Source organism: Fusarium phalaenopsidis, assembly GCF_050370095.1.
Source record: "Fusarium phalaenopsidis strain FUZ10S chromosome Unknown contig_32298, whole genome shotgun sequence".
NCBI lineage: Eukaryota > Fungi > Ascomycota > Sordariomycetes > Hypocreales > Nectriaceae > Fusarium > Fusarium phalaenopsidis.
The window spans coordinates 345,340-358,841 of record NW_028145407.1 but is presented as its reverse complement, the minus strand read 5'-3'; the positions used below and the strand labels follow the sequence as shown (position 1 = coordinate 358,841).

General features: G+C 55.8%; 2 protein-coding genes across 2 annotated transcripts; both read left to right on the top strand.

Moving 5' to 3' along the window:
* Positions 1-1,188: 1,188 nt before the first annotated feature.
* On the top strand, positions 1,189-4,901 carry LRP88_06698 (SH3 domain-containing protein; the record flags this gene model as incomplete). Its single annotated transcript, XM_083243236.1, has 3 exons — positions 1,189-2,986; positions 3,038-3,112; positions 3,163-4,901. 3 exons carry the CDS (start codon positions 1,189-1,191, stop codon positions 4,899-4,901), a joined length of 3,612 nt encoding a protein of 1,203 aa, XP_083100460.1.
* A 6,040-nt stretch (positions 4,902-10,941) lies between these two features.
* LRP88_06697 (uncharacterized protein) lies at positions 10,942-12,539 on the top strand (the record flags this gene model as incomplete). Its single annotated transcript, XM_083243235.1, has 2 exons — positions 10,942-12,260; positions 12,314-12,539. The coding sequence occupies 2 exons, from the start codon at positions 10,942-10,944 to the stop codon at positions 12,537-12,539; spliced, it is 1,545 nt and encodes a 514-aa protein (XP_083100459.1).
* Between the last annotated feature and the right edge of the window lie 963 nt (positions 12,540-13,502).

Below are 13,502 nucleotides of genomic sequence, written 5' to 3'. Positions count from 1 at the left end.
CTGTCGTTTAAGGGATCAAGCCACACTCCACAAGGAACAAAAGGCTTGTAAGCAACTTGAAGGAAGGACAAGATTCGGATAGAGGCATACGCAGTATGTATGTAAATGCTAATTGGAACAAGCTTCATGTTTCAGAAGATTCTAGACGTCTCTTTTTGCACATTGGAATCAGGTGTCCAGGCCAATCACTTGGGGTCATGTCGAAACGCAGGACGAGCGTTTGAGGTGTGTGTGGCTGCTAAGGTAGGTAGGTACTCATCAATCTGAAGTGGTGCTATCATGGATGATGCATTGCTGCACAGCCCGAGGAGCAGTCCTTGCTAAAGCAAGGGTACTTGCTGTGTCGAGCTCAGAATTGAGCGTTACATGAGACGACTGGGAAATAAGCAGTAGTTGACAAGTACCATTAGGCTGATACACGAGCTTAAAGGTACTTTATGCCTGGCTTGTTTTAGAAGCCCAGGCATTGTTTCTTGCCCCAGGTTTCTACGGGCTGTACCTCTCGGGCTGCTCGGCCACTGCTATTAACAGATGGGCAAGCAGCCAACGTTGACATCCACATGGAACCAACAACAAAGAGCAAGTGATTCACTGCCTACTTACTTGCATCCGTGTCCTCTTGCCTTCCATTGTTTTTATTCTGCATCATAATCTCTTTCTTCACCCCGCCTTTCGGGACCATCCTCGGCCTCTCCAAGGACAGTACGACGTAACTTTGCCCTGCCCGCGCCTAACACTTTGTTATTTAGCCGTGGGATGGATCGAGTGACGGGTTTGGAGCGCTGACGTCGACAAACGCACGCCCCAGGTTGGGCCTTCCCGCTAAACACCACCACCACCACCGCCCGCCGCCGCCGCCTCCTTGCTGCGACTCGCATCTCCCTTTTTGCTCACCTTTTTGTTCGGAGCTCAAGCATCACACCTAATATTCATCATTACGATAGGAGACTCGCCAATCCCCTCCGTCCCGTCGTCTCCAGCATAGCTTCATCCTCGCCATTCCTCCCCCCGCCTTGGCTGATTCGACGGGCTGACGACGCCCCTGTCTGCCCCACAACCAGGCGAGCTGTCGACCTGCGAGCATCCACGTACTTTCCGCTCCATACAGCCACACGCCTCGAGTAGCTTTGATCCGGCCTCGGGCAGTATTCGTTCTGCGAGAGAGCTCCCTCAAGGATCACCATCAACATGGCTGCACCGTTCAAGGTCAAGGCCCTTTACGAGTACTCGTCCCCTCATGAGGACGACCTGAACTTTGGTATTGGGCAGATCATCACTGTCACCGATGAGGACGACGACGACTGGTATGGCGGGGAATACCTCGACGACCATGGCGTGAAGCAAGAAGGCATCTTCCCTCGCAACTTTGTCGAAAAGTTCGAGCCAACCGCGCCGCCTCGCCCTACTCGGACTCGTCACAAGAAGGAGCCTGAAGCTGCCCAGCCCGCCGAAGACATCGCTGCTCCTCCCCCACCGCCACCTGCGCAACAAGCGCCGCCTCCAGCACCCGTCCCCGAGCCCGAGCCCGAGATCGAAGAGGTTCACGAACCCGTTCACAAGTCTGCTTCTCCCGAGCCTCCTGCCCCGGCTGTCCCGGAGCCTGCACCACCAAAGCCTGTTGAGCCCGTCTCTGCACCGGCTCCCCCGCCCGCAGCTCCCAAAGTTACTGAGCCTCCAGCCCCCGCTCCAGCTCCTGCTCCAGCTCCAGCTCCAGCTGCCGCAGCTCCTCCTCCCAAGCCCAAGCCCGGTCCGCCTCCCGTGTCGGAGAAGCCAAAAAGCAGCTCGTTCAAGGATCGCATTGCGGCCTTTAATAAACCCGCAGCGCCTCCCATCGCGCCGTTCAAGCCCAGCGGCCTCGGCGGCTCGGGGTCGGGCTTTGTTAGAAAGCCGTTCGTTGCCCCTCCTCCGAGCAGGCATGCCTACGTGCCTCCCCCGCAGCAAACTCCGACTGCAAAGGTCTACCGGCGGGATGAGGATCCTGAAATCAAAGAGAGGGAAGCTGAGACCCAGGGACAAGCCGAGAGGGCCGGCCTTGTGCCGTCTGAGAGCCAGGAGGGTGGTAATGAGGATCAACCCAAGCCTACTAGCCTAAAAGAGCGCATTGCTCTTCTACAAAAGCAGCAGATGGAACAGGCACAGCGACATGCTGATGCTGCTGCCAAGAAGGAGAAGCCCAAAAAGCCTCAAAAGAAGCGCGAGAGTATCGGACATGCCGAAGCCCTGGGTGAAGCGGAGGAGGCACCACAGCAACCTCCTGTTCCTCTTGAGCGCAGAGATACCGAGGATTCAGGCGTCAGGACATCTACAGATGAACCCCGGCCGAACCGCATGCCACCCGCCCCGCGCCGCAAGTCGTCTAAGGGACCCGCGGAACCCATACATGATGGTAACGAGGCGGATATGTCTGGAGCCGGTGATACAACTGAGGGCAACGATGACTTGACGGAGCGCGACGATAGTGATGGTGTGTCTCGACGTGCCTCGAGGGCGCCTACTTTGCCCGTACATACCGGTCCTCCCCCTGAGGCGCCGAAGAAGGAAGAGAGCGATAATGAGGAGGAAGAGGAGGAGGAAGAAGAGGATGTTGACCCCGAGGTCAAGCGCAAGGAAGAATTGAGGGCGAGAATGGCCAAGATGAGCGGCGGTATGGGTTTCCACGGCATGTTCGGTGCGCCCATGCCCGCCCCCGCTCCTCCTCCCAAGAAGAAGAAGGCACCCAAGCCAGAGCGAACATCTATCGATGAGGGCGTAGAGGAAGCATCACCTGTGTCTTATGCTGCTCCGCCCATCCCTACTATGATGGCCCTCCCAGGAATGGGAGGCCCTAGGAAGTCAGAAGAGTTAACTCGGCCTGAGGAGGAGCCCGAACCAGCCGCTCGAGCGCCACCACCACCCGTGCCATCTCTGCCACCTCGAGTGGAGGAGAAGGAAGACGATACGGATGAGGAGGGCGAGACTACTCCTGCTCCTCCTTCAGCCCCTACAAGTACGTGCCACTGTATCTCATCCAGCACCCAACTTACTCACCTTTATTCAGTCCCCCCGCGGGATCCCGCAGGACCACCCCCTATTCCTGGCGGCCGACCAGCACCGCCTCCTGTGCCGTCTGACGGTAAGTAATAGCTCGTTCTTCAATAAGATCCGGATCTGACTTCTCTATAGCTCGACCTCCCCCACCTCCTCCCCCTTCAGACTTGAAGTCTCAAACTGAAGGCTCCGAGTCTGGTGATGAGCTTTCTGGAGGCGGCCGAGAGAGCGAGAGGGAATTGCCTGCGCTTACTGCACGATCCCCTCCTATGCCGCCGATACCAGTTCAACCCCCTGTTCTACCCGTACGATCTCCCTCTATTTCCCACGATCCCGAAGAGTTTAGCCCTGCATCTCCTAGTTCTACGGCCAACAAGCGACTAAGCCGGCCGCCGCCTCCCATTCCTGGATCTGCACCAGCTCTCCCCTCGCAGAGCCGTCCTCCTCCTCCACCTCCCCCAGGAGCGCTTCGAAGACAGTCAACTCAAGATACTCAGACGCCAACCCCAACGAGACCACCCCAGGCCGGTGAGGAAGGAGACGAAGAGGTTACCGAGTATGAGGGTGATTACGATACAGATATTGCCTCCTCGGTCCCTCATAAGGATGCCTTGAAGGCCCACGCTCGCGATTCCAGCCTGGAAGATAACACCCTTCAGTCCCCTGTCGCTGAAGCTCCCTCTAATGTACCACCTCCTATCCCGAGCGCCGCAGCCCCCAGGGCTGTTCCTCCTCCGGTCCCTTCACAGCCGCCCCCGGAGAATAAGCGCCGATCTGTCGATGTGCCACGCGCTGCTCCTCCGCCTCCGCCTCCAACTCACATAGTTCCTCCTCAGCCTCCTCATGAGGAAGAGTATGACCCCTATAATTATTCAGGTACCCCCGGTGGACATGCCTACGCTCCTCGAACTCCCAAGATCGAGGAGGAGGCCGTCTTCCCTGGATCCCCATCTGTTTCTTCTCCTATTGATCGACGAGCCCCTCCGCCATCTATACCTTCCGGCCGAGTCTCTGGCCGAGCATCCCTGGATGTATCAAGAGCGGGTGCCGGAGTCAGACGTTCCATGGATCTCCACCGACCATCAATGTCAATGGAGTCTGGTTTCATCGCTAACGACATCGACCTGGCTATCCAGAGCGGCTGGTGGAAGCAGGCCAACCAGGTGCCCCCTGTTCTCCAAGGCCGCAAGGACATCTTCTTTGAAAGCGAGGAGTCTACCTCAACCAATGGTGGACAAAAGACGACTATCACTCGCGAGATCTTTATCCTATACCAAGACTACTCCCAGACCTTTTTGACTATCCGTTACGATCCATATGACCCGTCTGACGTTGAGCTCGATCAGCGTCAAGAACCCCCGCCTCGCCCTCTTCGACAAGACCAGATGGAAGAGTTCTATGAACGATTCGGTCGTCCCATTTCTGAGGCCGTGGCCGCCAAGAAGGACTCTGTCGTCGCGGATGGCACACCTCAAGGCCTCGTGCTAGAACTCCTCAAGCCCTACAAGGACCACCTTCCCCCTGTGGGCACCCGCGCATACGGCGCCCTCGTCTACTCCAACATGGCCAACGCATCTACGCAACAAAACGACGTGATCCGCCCCGGCGACATTCTCACCATCCGCAACGCGCGCTTCCAGGGCAAGCACGGTCCCATGCATGCAAAGTACTCTGTCGAGGTTGGCAAGCCCGATCACGTCGCCATCGTGGCCGAGTGGGATGGCACCAAGAAGAAGGTGCGTGCCTGGGAGCAGGGCCGCGAGAGCAAAAAGGTCAAGGTTGAGAGCTTCAAGCTCGACGACCTGCGGAGCGGCGAGGTCAAGATCTGGCGCGTCATGCCCCGCAGCTGGGTTGGCTGGAGCAGCCAGCCCTAGTGGCGCTGGGGACGGGGCAACAAGGACGACGACAACCTGTGGGGCAGGAGGATGATGACCATGATGATGATGATGAACAGAAGGAGCTTTGGATTGGGAGTGGCCCCGGGGTCGTATCCTGAGGCGTTGATGTGGTGGGATAGCTGTTTGACCGATGAGGGGATGCGCGCTGAAATGGGTGTGTGTGACGAAGCATGAGGGAGAGTCAGTCAGAGGAGAGATTTAGTTGTAGTAAAGCAGTTCGATTCAGTAGGTTACGTTATTGACCGATATGTCTTATCTTGTATCGTGCCCTCCGAGGCTTACAGTTCCACGATCATCTTGACTCTTACAGAGGCATAATATCTCAACTCGCACAGTCTACTCAGCTCAAGACACAATTCACCCGAAACACAATCAGAGTAGCCATGAACCGCCTACGCATAGCCTTTATGGCCACGTTTTATCCATGTTGGTTTTGGAGCTTGGGATCTACAGAATGATAGTCAAGCACCCAGCAAGCATCAAGCCCCGTCCCGTGTCGCTGGATCGACAAGATCTCCAACGGCCAGGGAAAAAGCAACGAACCGTTGAAGGGGTGACGTCGCGATGCATCAGGCCAGAAGATTCAGACATGCCCCACGCCTATCAGGGTCAGATGGGGTCAAAGACGGAATGCCAAATAAGGCAAGTGAGGTTGGTTCTCTCATGAGGTGCTAGAAGCGCCTTGTGAGACGACCCAGTGAAAAAGATGGTGAAGGACGAGAGGCATAGGCGAGTCGTAAAACAGGTAGAGCAGCCAACTCATTAAACACAGCGCATCTCGTGACTGGAGCTGTGGGACGATGAGACGGGTGAAGTCAGGTCACCCTTTCCAGAGAGGGAACAGGGGGAGCAGGCGTTTCGTGACCGCCGGATCGGATCTCTCTCAGAGAGAAAGGGTATTGCCGGATAACTGCTGCTAGTACTGGAATCGCGGGTCCGCGGCGGCAGGCATCGAATGCATCCTGTGAATCGAGGCAATTCTCTCCATGGATATCGCTCGGCAATCAGCCAGTTAGGCATCAAGCGCGTGGGGTGAAGGAAGTGGGAGAAAGGCGCAGGGTCCCAGAAGTCAACGGCCGTCCATTCGGATCGCGCCCAATTGATCCATGTATTGCCTCCGAGAGGGTCTTGAAGCATTAGGATTGGCGCAAAAAAGACGAAAAGCCTGTCCTTCCTTGGCTTTGAGTGCACATTGTGGCAAGAGCCTGATAATCACTGTTTGCTTACAGCATTCACCGACGGGCCGGGACGCGCCTAATTGAAAGGCACCGTCGCAAGAGGAAGCCAGGCGTGGAGGCTAGAGACGGCACGGCACAAAGTGAGGCGTTTGGTCATCGATTGGCCTTGTTGCCGTATTCGTGACGGCCCGTCTCGAGAGTAGCTTAGAGTATCGTGATGTCGTCAGCTCTAGTTGGGCTTTGAGGCCTGACACAGCGTCATGTCTAATGCTCCGAACAAATGGAGCAGCCATCATCTCGAGATGATCAAGGCAGCTGGCTCTTGGGTGCCAGATGATGCCATGAACTCCTCAACCGAGCCGCTGCAGCGTACATAGTTCCCGCGTAGCATTGCGTCAAGCGAACATGCTGGTCTCGGATAGGTGCAGTAAGAGATGCGCGAGAAAACAGATCGACCACGCTAAAGACCAGCTTCAGTTCAGTTGATGGCGGATTGGGGAGACGCTGAGACAGAATGAGGTCAGCTCCAAATCCAAGGCTGGGTAAGATTGGTGGTTGTTTGAGATGGTGGCATCGGTTCTCCATGGTTGGTGGTAGCAGCGACACGAGGACAGCAAACTCGTGTAGCTGGTCCAAAAGAGCAATGTGACGGCCTCACTGTAGCTTTGAGATGATAGTCAGGCACCACCTGAGCCCAAGGCAGCGGTAGTTACGCCCGAGTTTCTCAGTGTCCCGACGGAACGTCTCGAGCCATGAGATGAGCACAAGGCAACCAGGCACCGGCACAGGCACAGGTACAGTGCCGTGGTGAGCCCGGCTTCAGGAACACCGACAGCCCAGTGTGCCGACCCTCGAGAACTCCTGGGAACCCTGTCCTGCGAGCTTGAATGTCCCCAATATTTGATCTGTACAGTAATCATTGGAGTCGACAGGCATGGGCCTGCGCTTCTGGAAAAAAAGACGCAGCGGCGGCAGCGGAAGAACCGTCGACCTTACAATTGGCCGTGTAAGGCAACATGGAGAACGGAGGGAGGGCCGATGGCTTGGAACAAGACGAATTAGAGGCCGACACATGCATCCAAAGGTGCATTTTGATGGGTTGGCTTGGTGGTCAAGTTTCGGTTCGGCTTGCATGTTGAGCGCGTGCGCTGCCGGCGTAGAGGTGTGAAGACAATGCAGGGTAGAACATTGCAGCTCCGTCCAGGCGAACAATCGTCTTGATCGTGTAAGCTGGTTGCTGCAATGTTGGACCCGTCACTGTAGGACGGAAGCATACGTAGACCGGACTGGCAGATTTCGTGGCACCTTCGAGTCCTCGACTATCTGTAATTGTGAGACATGGTCGTATGCATGATGCATGTCGACGGGTTTGAGCGAGACGCAGAACCACCTGGGCGCCACAGATGCAATGATAGGATCGCAAATGTTCAGCTGCTCGGATATTTGAGCAAAGAACGACAGAGGCAACCACAAATCATGGAGCTATAGCTTCTTTCCGCAATGGGTGTGAGATCCCCGAGCTTGGGGTTGATGGGATTGTTGGGAGATCTTCATGGGAACTGTTCGCGGACTCTCATGTCTCCAGTCTCAAGACAACACAGCCATGAGTTGGCATGTCTGCCCCGTTGCCTTGCCTGCCAATGCTGAAGCAATGGGCCTTGTCCTTCAGGGTGAGTCAATCCATATTGCCCATTCAGCTTAGCAGTGCCCGGCAGGGCAGTCATTGTCAAGGCTGAGGTCGAAACTGTGGGGAGTCTGGCTGTACATTGAGGCCCAGCAGAGGCATCCCAGCCTAGATCCATGGCGGGGCTGACGGCAAATCCCCAAATAGAAGCACTTTACCTGGAGTTGGGCGGCGGAGTGAGGTCTATCCACAACTCCAGCCAGGCACCGTTGGGCTTGCCTCTCCGCAGTGAGGCTTGGTTTGAGGTACTCGTCATTGCAGCCTCGTTACCAACTCTGTAGGCGTCCAAAGCCATAACTAGCGAGCTCTAGTGCCCGTGCGACGGGGCAGACACAGCATGTGTAAGAAGGCTGACGCGTTCTAGGGTCATCGACAAGCCACAGCTTGGGCAAATGGAAGGCAGAGAGAGGCGGTTTGGGAAAGAGATTTACTAGCCAACGATCAGAAGGCATCCATCCTTTCCAACTGCACAGGGATTGCAGAGCTCTCTGCAACCCCAGGAAGGTGAGGACGAAGAGGTGAGATGGCGTGGGATCCAATCGGTCGTGCGTCTGCGGAGTGCATCAGGTCCGGGGTCGCCGTGGGCCGAGGGATATTCTGGATAAAGGAAAGAAGGAAAAAAGTGTGTGCGATGGGCCTGAGTTGGGTGGTTGACTCTCTCCTTGGTTGGTGGGAGCTCGACGAGCTGATGGACGGTAAAGGAAGATGACCAGGTCATCCTGGAGGAAAAAACGAGGATCGAGGCATGGTATAGGGTAACTCTGTCGGTAGTGACATTCGGAAGGATGAAAGGATGTCAGTGAATGGCAGTCACGGGCGTGCCTCGGAAGGAGGGCGACCAGGCTGGCTCTTGCTCTGTGAGAATTGCATCTCTGATCCATCCAGTCTCTTCAGCGGGTGGACTCGGGCAAGGAAGGTATGGGTGGTGGCACTTGCACTTGCAACGTGCTCCCTGGGTCTCGGTGCAACGTGCAACGACAGCGGAGAGGCCCGGGGGCGCTTAGGGGCACCAGATGTCGCAGGAAGTTGCAGTCACGCAGCTACCTTTCCAGGGAGGGTCCTCCTTCTGTGACGGATTCAGGTGAGAGGTACCTGCCATAACTGAGAGGATGGGACTTGTCGACACTGATCAGCCAGATGGGATGGAAGGTACGCGACAGGCCTTCACCCAAGCAGATTTTTCTCCGTCATCTGAGGCTCAAACATCAGGTAACAAGCACATGGCATCATCCATCTCAGGATCTGATCAGAGTCATTGAATCTCGTGCTCAGTCGCAAACTTTGCACTCAAACCCACAAGACCAAGGCGATATTCGGCGCGAGCCTCCATCTTGAATGAACTCTCAGGCAAATACGCACCTTCAGGGCACCCACAGACCCAACCGGAACAGATGCCATCGTCCCGTCTGCCAAACGGTCGGGGACACTCCTCATTCGGGGATACCCTCCAAGGTCACGATATCGAAACGCCCAGGGCTTGACTGGACCGATTGGGGACGCACTGCCCGTTTCGTCTGCCGATGGTGAGTAATGAATGGGCCGTGAGCCAGCGCACGCCGACTTTTAACTCTGAGCTGGTCACTTCTGGAAAGGGCCAGTGTCAAACTTCCCCATTCCACCAGGATGTCGTGGGGGGAAGAGGCTTGTATTCTTGCCGTGATGATGCTTGACACCGGCGGGGTTTGGGGACTCTGGAGCAATCGAGTCATCGATATTGATGCTGTACATGCATCCGTGATCCAGTCGGCTCCAGCATTCTGGTGGAGGGAAACAAAGGGTCCTCCAGCTGAGAAAAGTGCATCGAGGCCCCCGTCCGGTGCTGCGCTGCGCCGGGTCAAGGCCTGAAAATTCTCGACATGATCGCCTCAGTCGAATCAAGCTGCGACTCCTTCATGATCAAGCTCATGCTGCTTACCGGCACTGGATCGACTTGGACTGAACGAGATCCCGTCGATCGGCGTGCACGACAATCCGTCTCCCGAACTGAGAAGGGATGGTCGCCCATCACCCCAGAGGGCCCGAATCGACGGGACGAGACAACAGCCCATCTGTGGTGTGACTATGAGCTCGGTATGAGCTCCAAACAGCTATTGCACCCCTGGCCATGGCCTGTCCGCGTGCGGTACACCGTCCCAGTGCCCTCACACGCGCACTTTGGCAGTCTCTCTAGTGGTCGACACCAGCAGCAGTGGACTCCGCGGGCACCCAGGTCCCAGTTCCGGGATCTCATCCGGGGCAGTCTTGTCCCTAAGCAGCCCCCACGGACGACGCCACAGAGCCATTGTGTGCTGAGAGACTCGAGATGCTCATGCTTGAGTTGAGATGGTGAAAAGTTGGAATGCAGCGCTCAGATTTCACCTGCCGTGGTTGTTGGCACACCCGGAACGGCCAAGTTTTTCACGGCGATGTGACTGTCTGCCCACCATGAGTTTAGCGCAGTTCATCAGGCTTTGGGGGCACACCTTGGTGCCCCCCTCGCTCTCGCCCTTGGCTTCTGCAGCCAACGACGGAGGACAGAGATGCCAGGGCTGCTGTACCACCACTTGGTGTGCTGGAACTGCTGGCTGCGCTGGAGAGGCACTAGGGGGTGGCTGCTGAACGTTGAAGGCGACCAAGTCATTTGGGGCGAGGCGTTTCTTCCACTTGTCCCCCGCCGTGGCGCGAGCGGGTTGACAGGTGGTCCGTCCCGCCAAAGCGCTACTGTACCGGCCAGCGAGCGGCCAGGTTCCCTGATGTGGCCTTGAGTCTATCCATGCTGGGATCCTCAGCACCTTTCTTACCCCTGGCCTCCCGGAGCTCCACTGGTTGCGTATAAGGTCAGGCTCCGCGGTGCCAAATAAGCCCCCCTCCCCACCCGCCAACGTCTCGTTACGAAGACCAAGGCAGACGACTTTATTTCATTAAAGATATATATCTTTTGACAGCCTCCCATATCTTGATCCTGGATGTTCCGAGGTTGACATTCCAATCCAACATTGTTTGACTGCTTCATACCTGTTATGCACCAGCAAGCATCTGACTACACCAACACGACATCAAGAGAGCATAATACCAACTGCTCAATACCAACCTCACTTACACGAACGCCTTGACCGACAATTGTCATCCACTACGAATTCGACAAACGCCCAATACTGTACCATAACCCATGGCAATGACGCCCGACTCCACATCACGGCGGCAACGAAAGGTTGTCATCACCACATCTCCCGCCCCCTCCGAGCCAGACTCCCTTCGCGACTCGTACTTTTCAGAAGCCTCTCAATCAACCGCACCCACATCTTTCCACTCAGCATCTGGCTCCAATACCAAGGCCCTTGATGTGGCCGAAAACAAGAAGCCTACAACAGCCATGAAAGCCCCTGCAGCTGCCGAGCTGCTCTTCAACACCACCTCGTCCTCGATTGCCACATACGACTCCGTCCTTTCCGAGATGGCACCCCTGCGCCGAGAGGCAGATCTTGACGCAAACGAGCAAGACGAAGGGGAGGAGGACGAGGAGGAGGACGAAGAGAGTGGTGATGATGATGACGAGGACGACGACGATGTGGAGGGCGACCCCGCGGACAAGGACTTCATCTTGTCTGACCCAGAATCTCTCCATATCCCCCCAGTTTTGCCTCCCTATCGTGGCACTTCCAACGAACGCCCTTGCCGGCCATCTACGCCTCAGGACTTTGCTCGCCTGTTTCCTTCGCTTGATCGACTCGCTGTCCGTCACGATGACTGCACTTCGGACGGCAACATGAACCTCCGTGTCGATACGGTTGTTCCCTTTGGCCACGGTCGCCGGTCTCTTGCTGTCCAGCTGTTTCACCTGCGTATGCACGACCTGGCCCGACGAGAGTTCTCCTTGCGCCGTTACTGCCGCGATTCTGGCCGCGAAGTCTGCAATTCCAAGCGCTCCTATGCCCCAGCTCCTACGGGCACCGTGGCTGCTGCCCGCCCAGCCCTGCGACGCTCCATGAGCTCAGCAGTGCGCACCATGACTACATCCTTCCACCGTACTACATCTGGAACACAGTCCATGTTTAAGCATGGCAACGCCACCACCACGTCTGCTGCTTCTGCTGACAACGCCTCGATCTGGTCCGGCTCTCATCACTCGACGACGTCGGAGCAGCCCTCAACCAAGGCCAAGCCACGCATGGTGCCAACCAACCGCATCAAGCTCGAGTTCAGCAACTACGCCCGCGTGGACATTGCCCGACGAGGAGGACGGACGAACAAGCGGTACGAGTTTGAGTGGTGGGGACACACCTACGCCTGGAAGCGTGTGATTGACAAGAACCTGAACGTGGTGTCGTTCCACCTTGTGCGAGATGGCCACGGTGCTCCTGTCGCACACATCGTGCCCGAGATGCGTAGCCCTAACCAAGTCCTCGACGACGAGATGGCTGGTGCTTGGGTGACCCCCTGTTACATGTGGATCAGCGACAGCAGCATCATTGACGCCATTACCGACGTGGCCGAGTAAGTAATCTTGGACCCCTACGATGGTGACCCTGGCTAACCCGCATGTTTAGTGTCATTATTGCCACCGGCCTCATCTCCCTTGTCGACGACTGCATCAAGGAGCGATGGCAGGCCAAGAAGCCCTCGCATCGTGCCATCCGCAACCGCACTGGCGACTTTAACCAGTCAAATCCACGCTCCTTCATGCAGAGCTTCTTCCAACGCCGACACTCGGAGGAGCATTCCTCTAGCCGCGGATCGCTACGGTTTGGTCGCAAACCTGTAGCCGCGTATTGATTATCTATCGACCTACATTCGTATCAGCTCGCAGATTGATTTCGCCTCAAACTTGGCAACCATATCTTTTCTAAAGCAAAGAAAGCTACGACAGAAGCGCAGCCATTATTTCTTTTTTTTTTTCTTTCTTTTTCTTCCTTTTTTGGAAAAAAGGACGTTGTGCGCGCCACTCCTTGCCTCGAGTTCACGATACCAAAACTTCTCTTCTTTTCTGTTTTAACATTTCATCTCTTTTTGTTTCATGTCACACACGACATTATACACTACATGTATGGCGACCTTGTTATTGGTATTGTCTATTTCACTATGGCTACGGGTTATTGGCCATGGTTCTTGGAGGCATTGTGATTGGGCATTTACGGGATCATGGGAAACGTCCCCCAAACGGTATCATGGCATGCGAAGGTGTTTTGGGAGTTTCTACGGATGGATGACGGACCACGGGAGGCGGGAAACCCCGGGATTCGATCTGACTTGGTATTTCTTGGCGTATCTTCTTTTTTCTTTTTTACTGTACCCCGGATCTTGGTCTGATGAATCTGGATATGGCACGACGACGACATTACATTATTCGCTGGATTTGGAGGTTGGTTGGAGCCAAGATACAAAGCTCCCGCACATGATAGGTACACACTTGGATGAGACGCCATCATGACCTGATACGAAACGGCGAAATTGACAGATTTCTTGTTAATATTGCGCAAATTTCTCTCACACTTGCATGCCGATCGATGGATCTTGTCTCCTTGACAACTCACTCAATGGTTCAGTGCTCGGTCCATGACCTCGGCGTCAAAGACAAGACCAACACGCCCTTCCCTGTCAGACCAGCTGGATGCACCCCGGACCTGAGAATCGTGCCATCCGTGACGCCACAAATGCACGACATTGGTTCTGCCCGAGACGCGGGGAAGAAACTCCGTCCCTTCCATTCTTTACGTCCTGCAGACGTGCCTTGGTTTG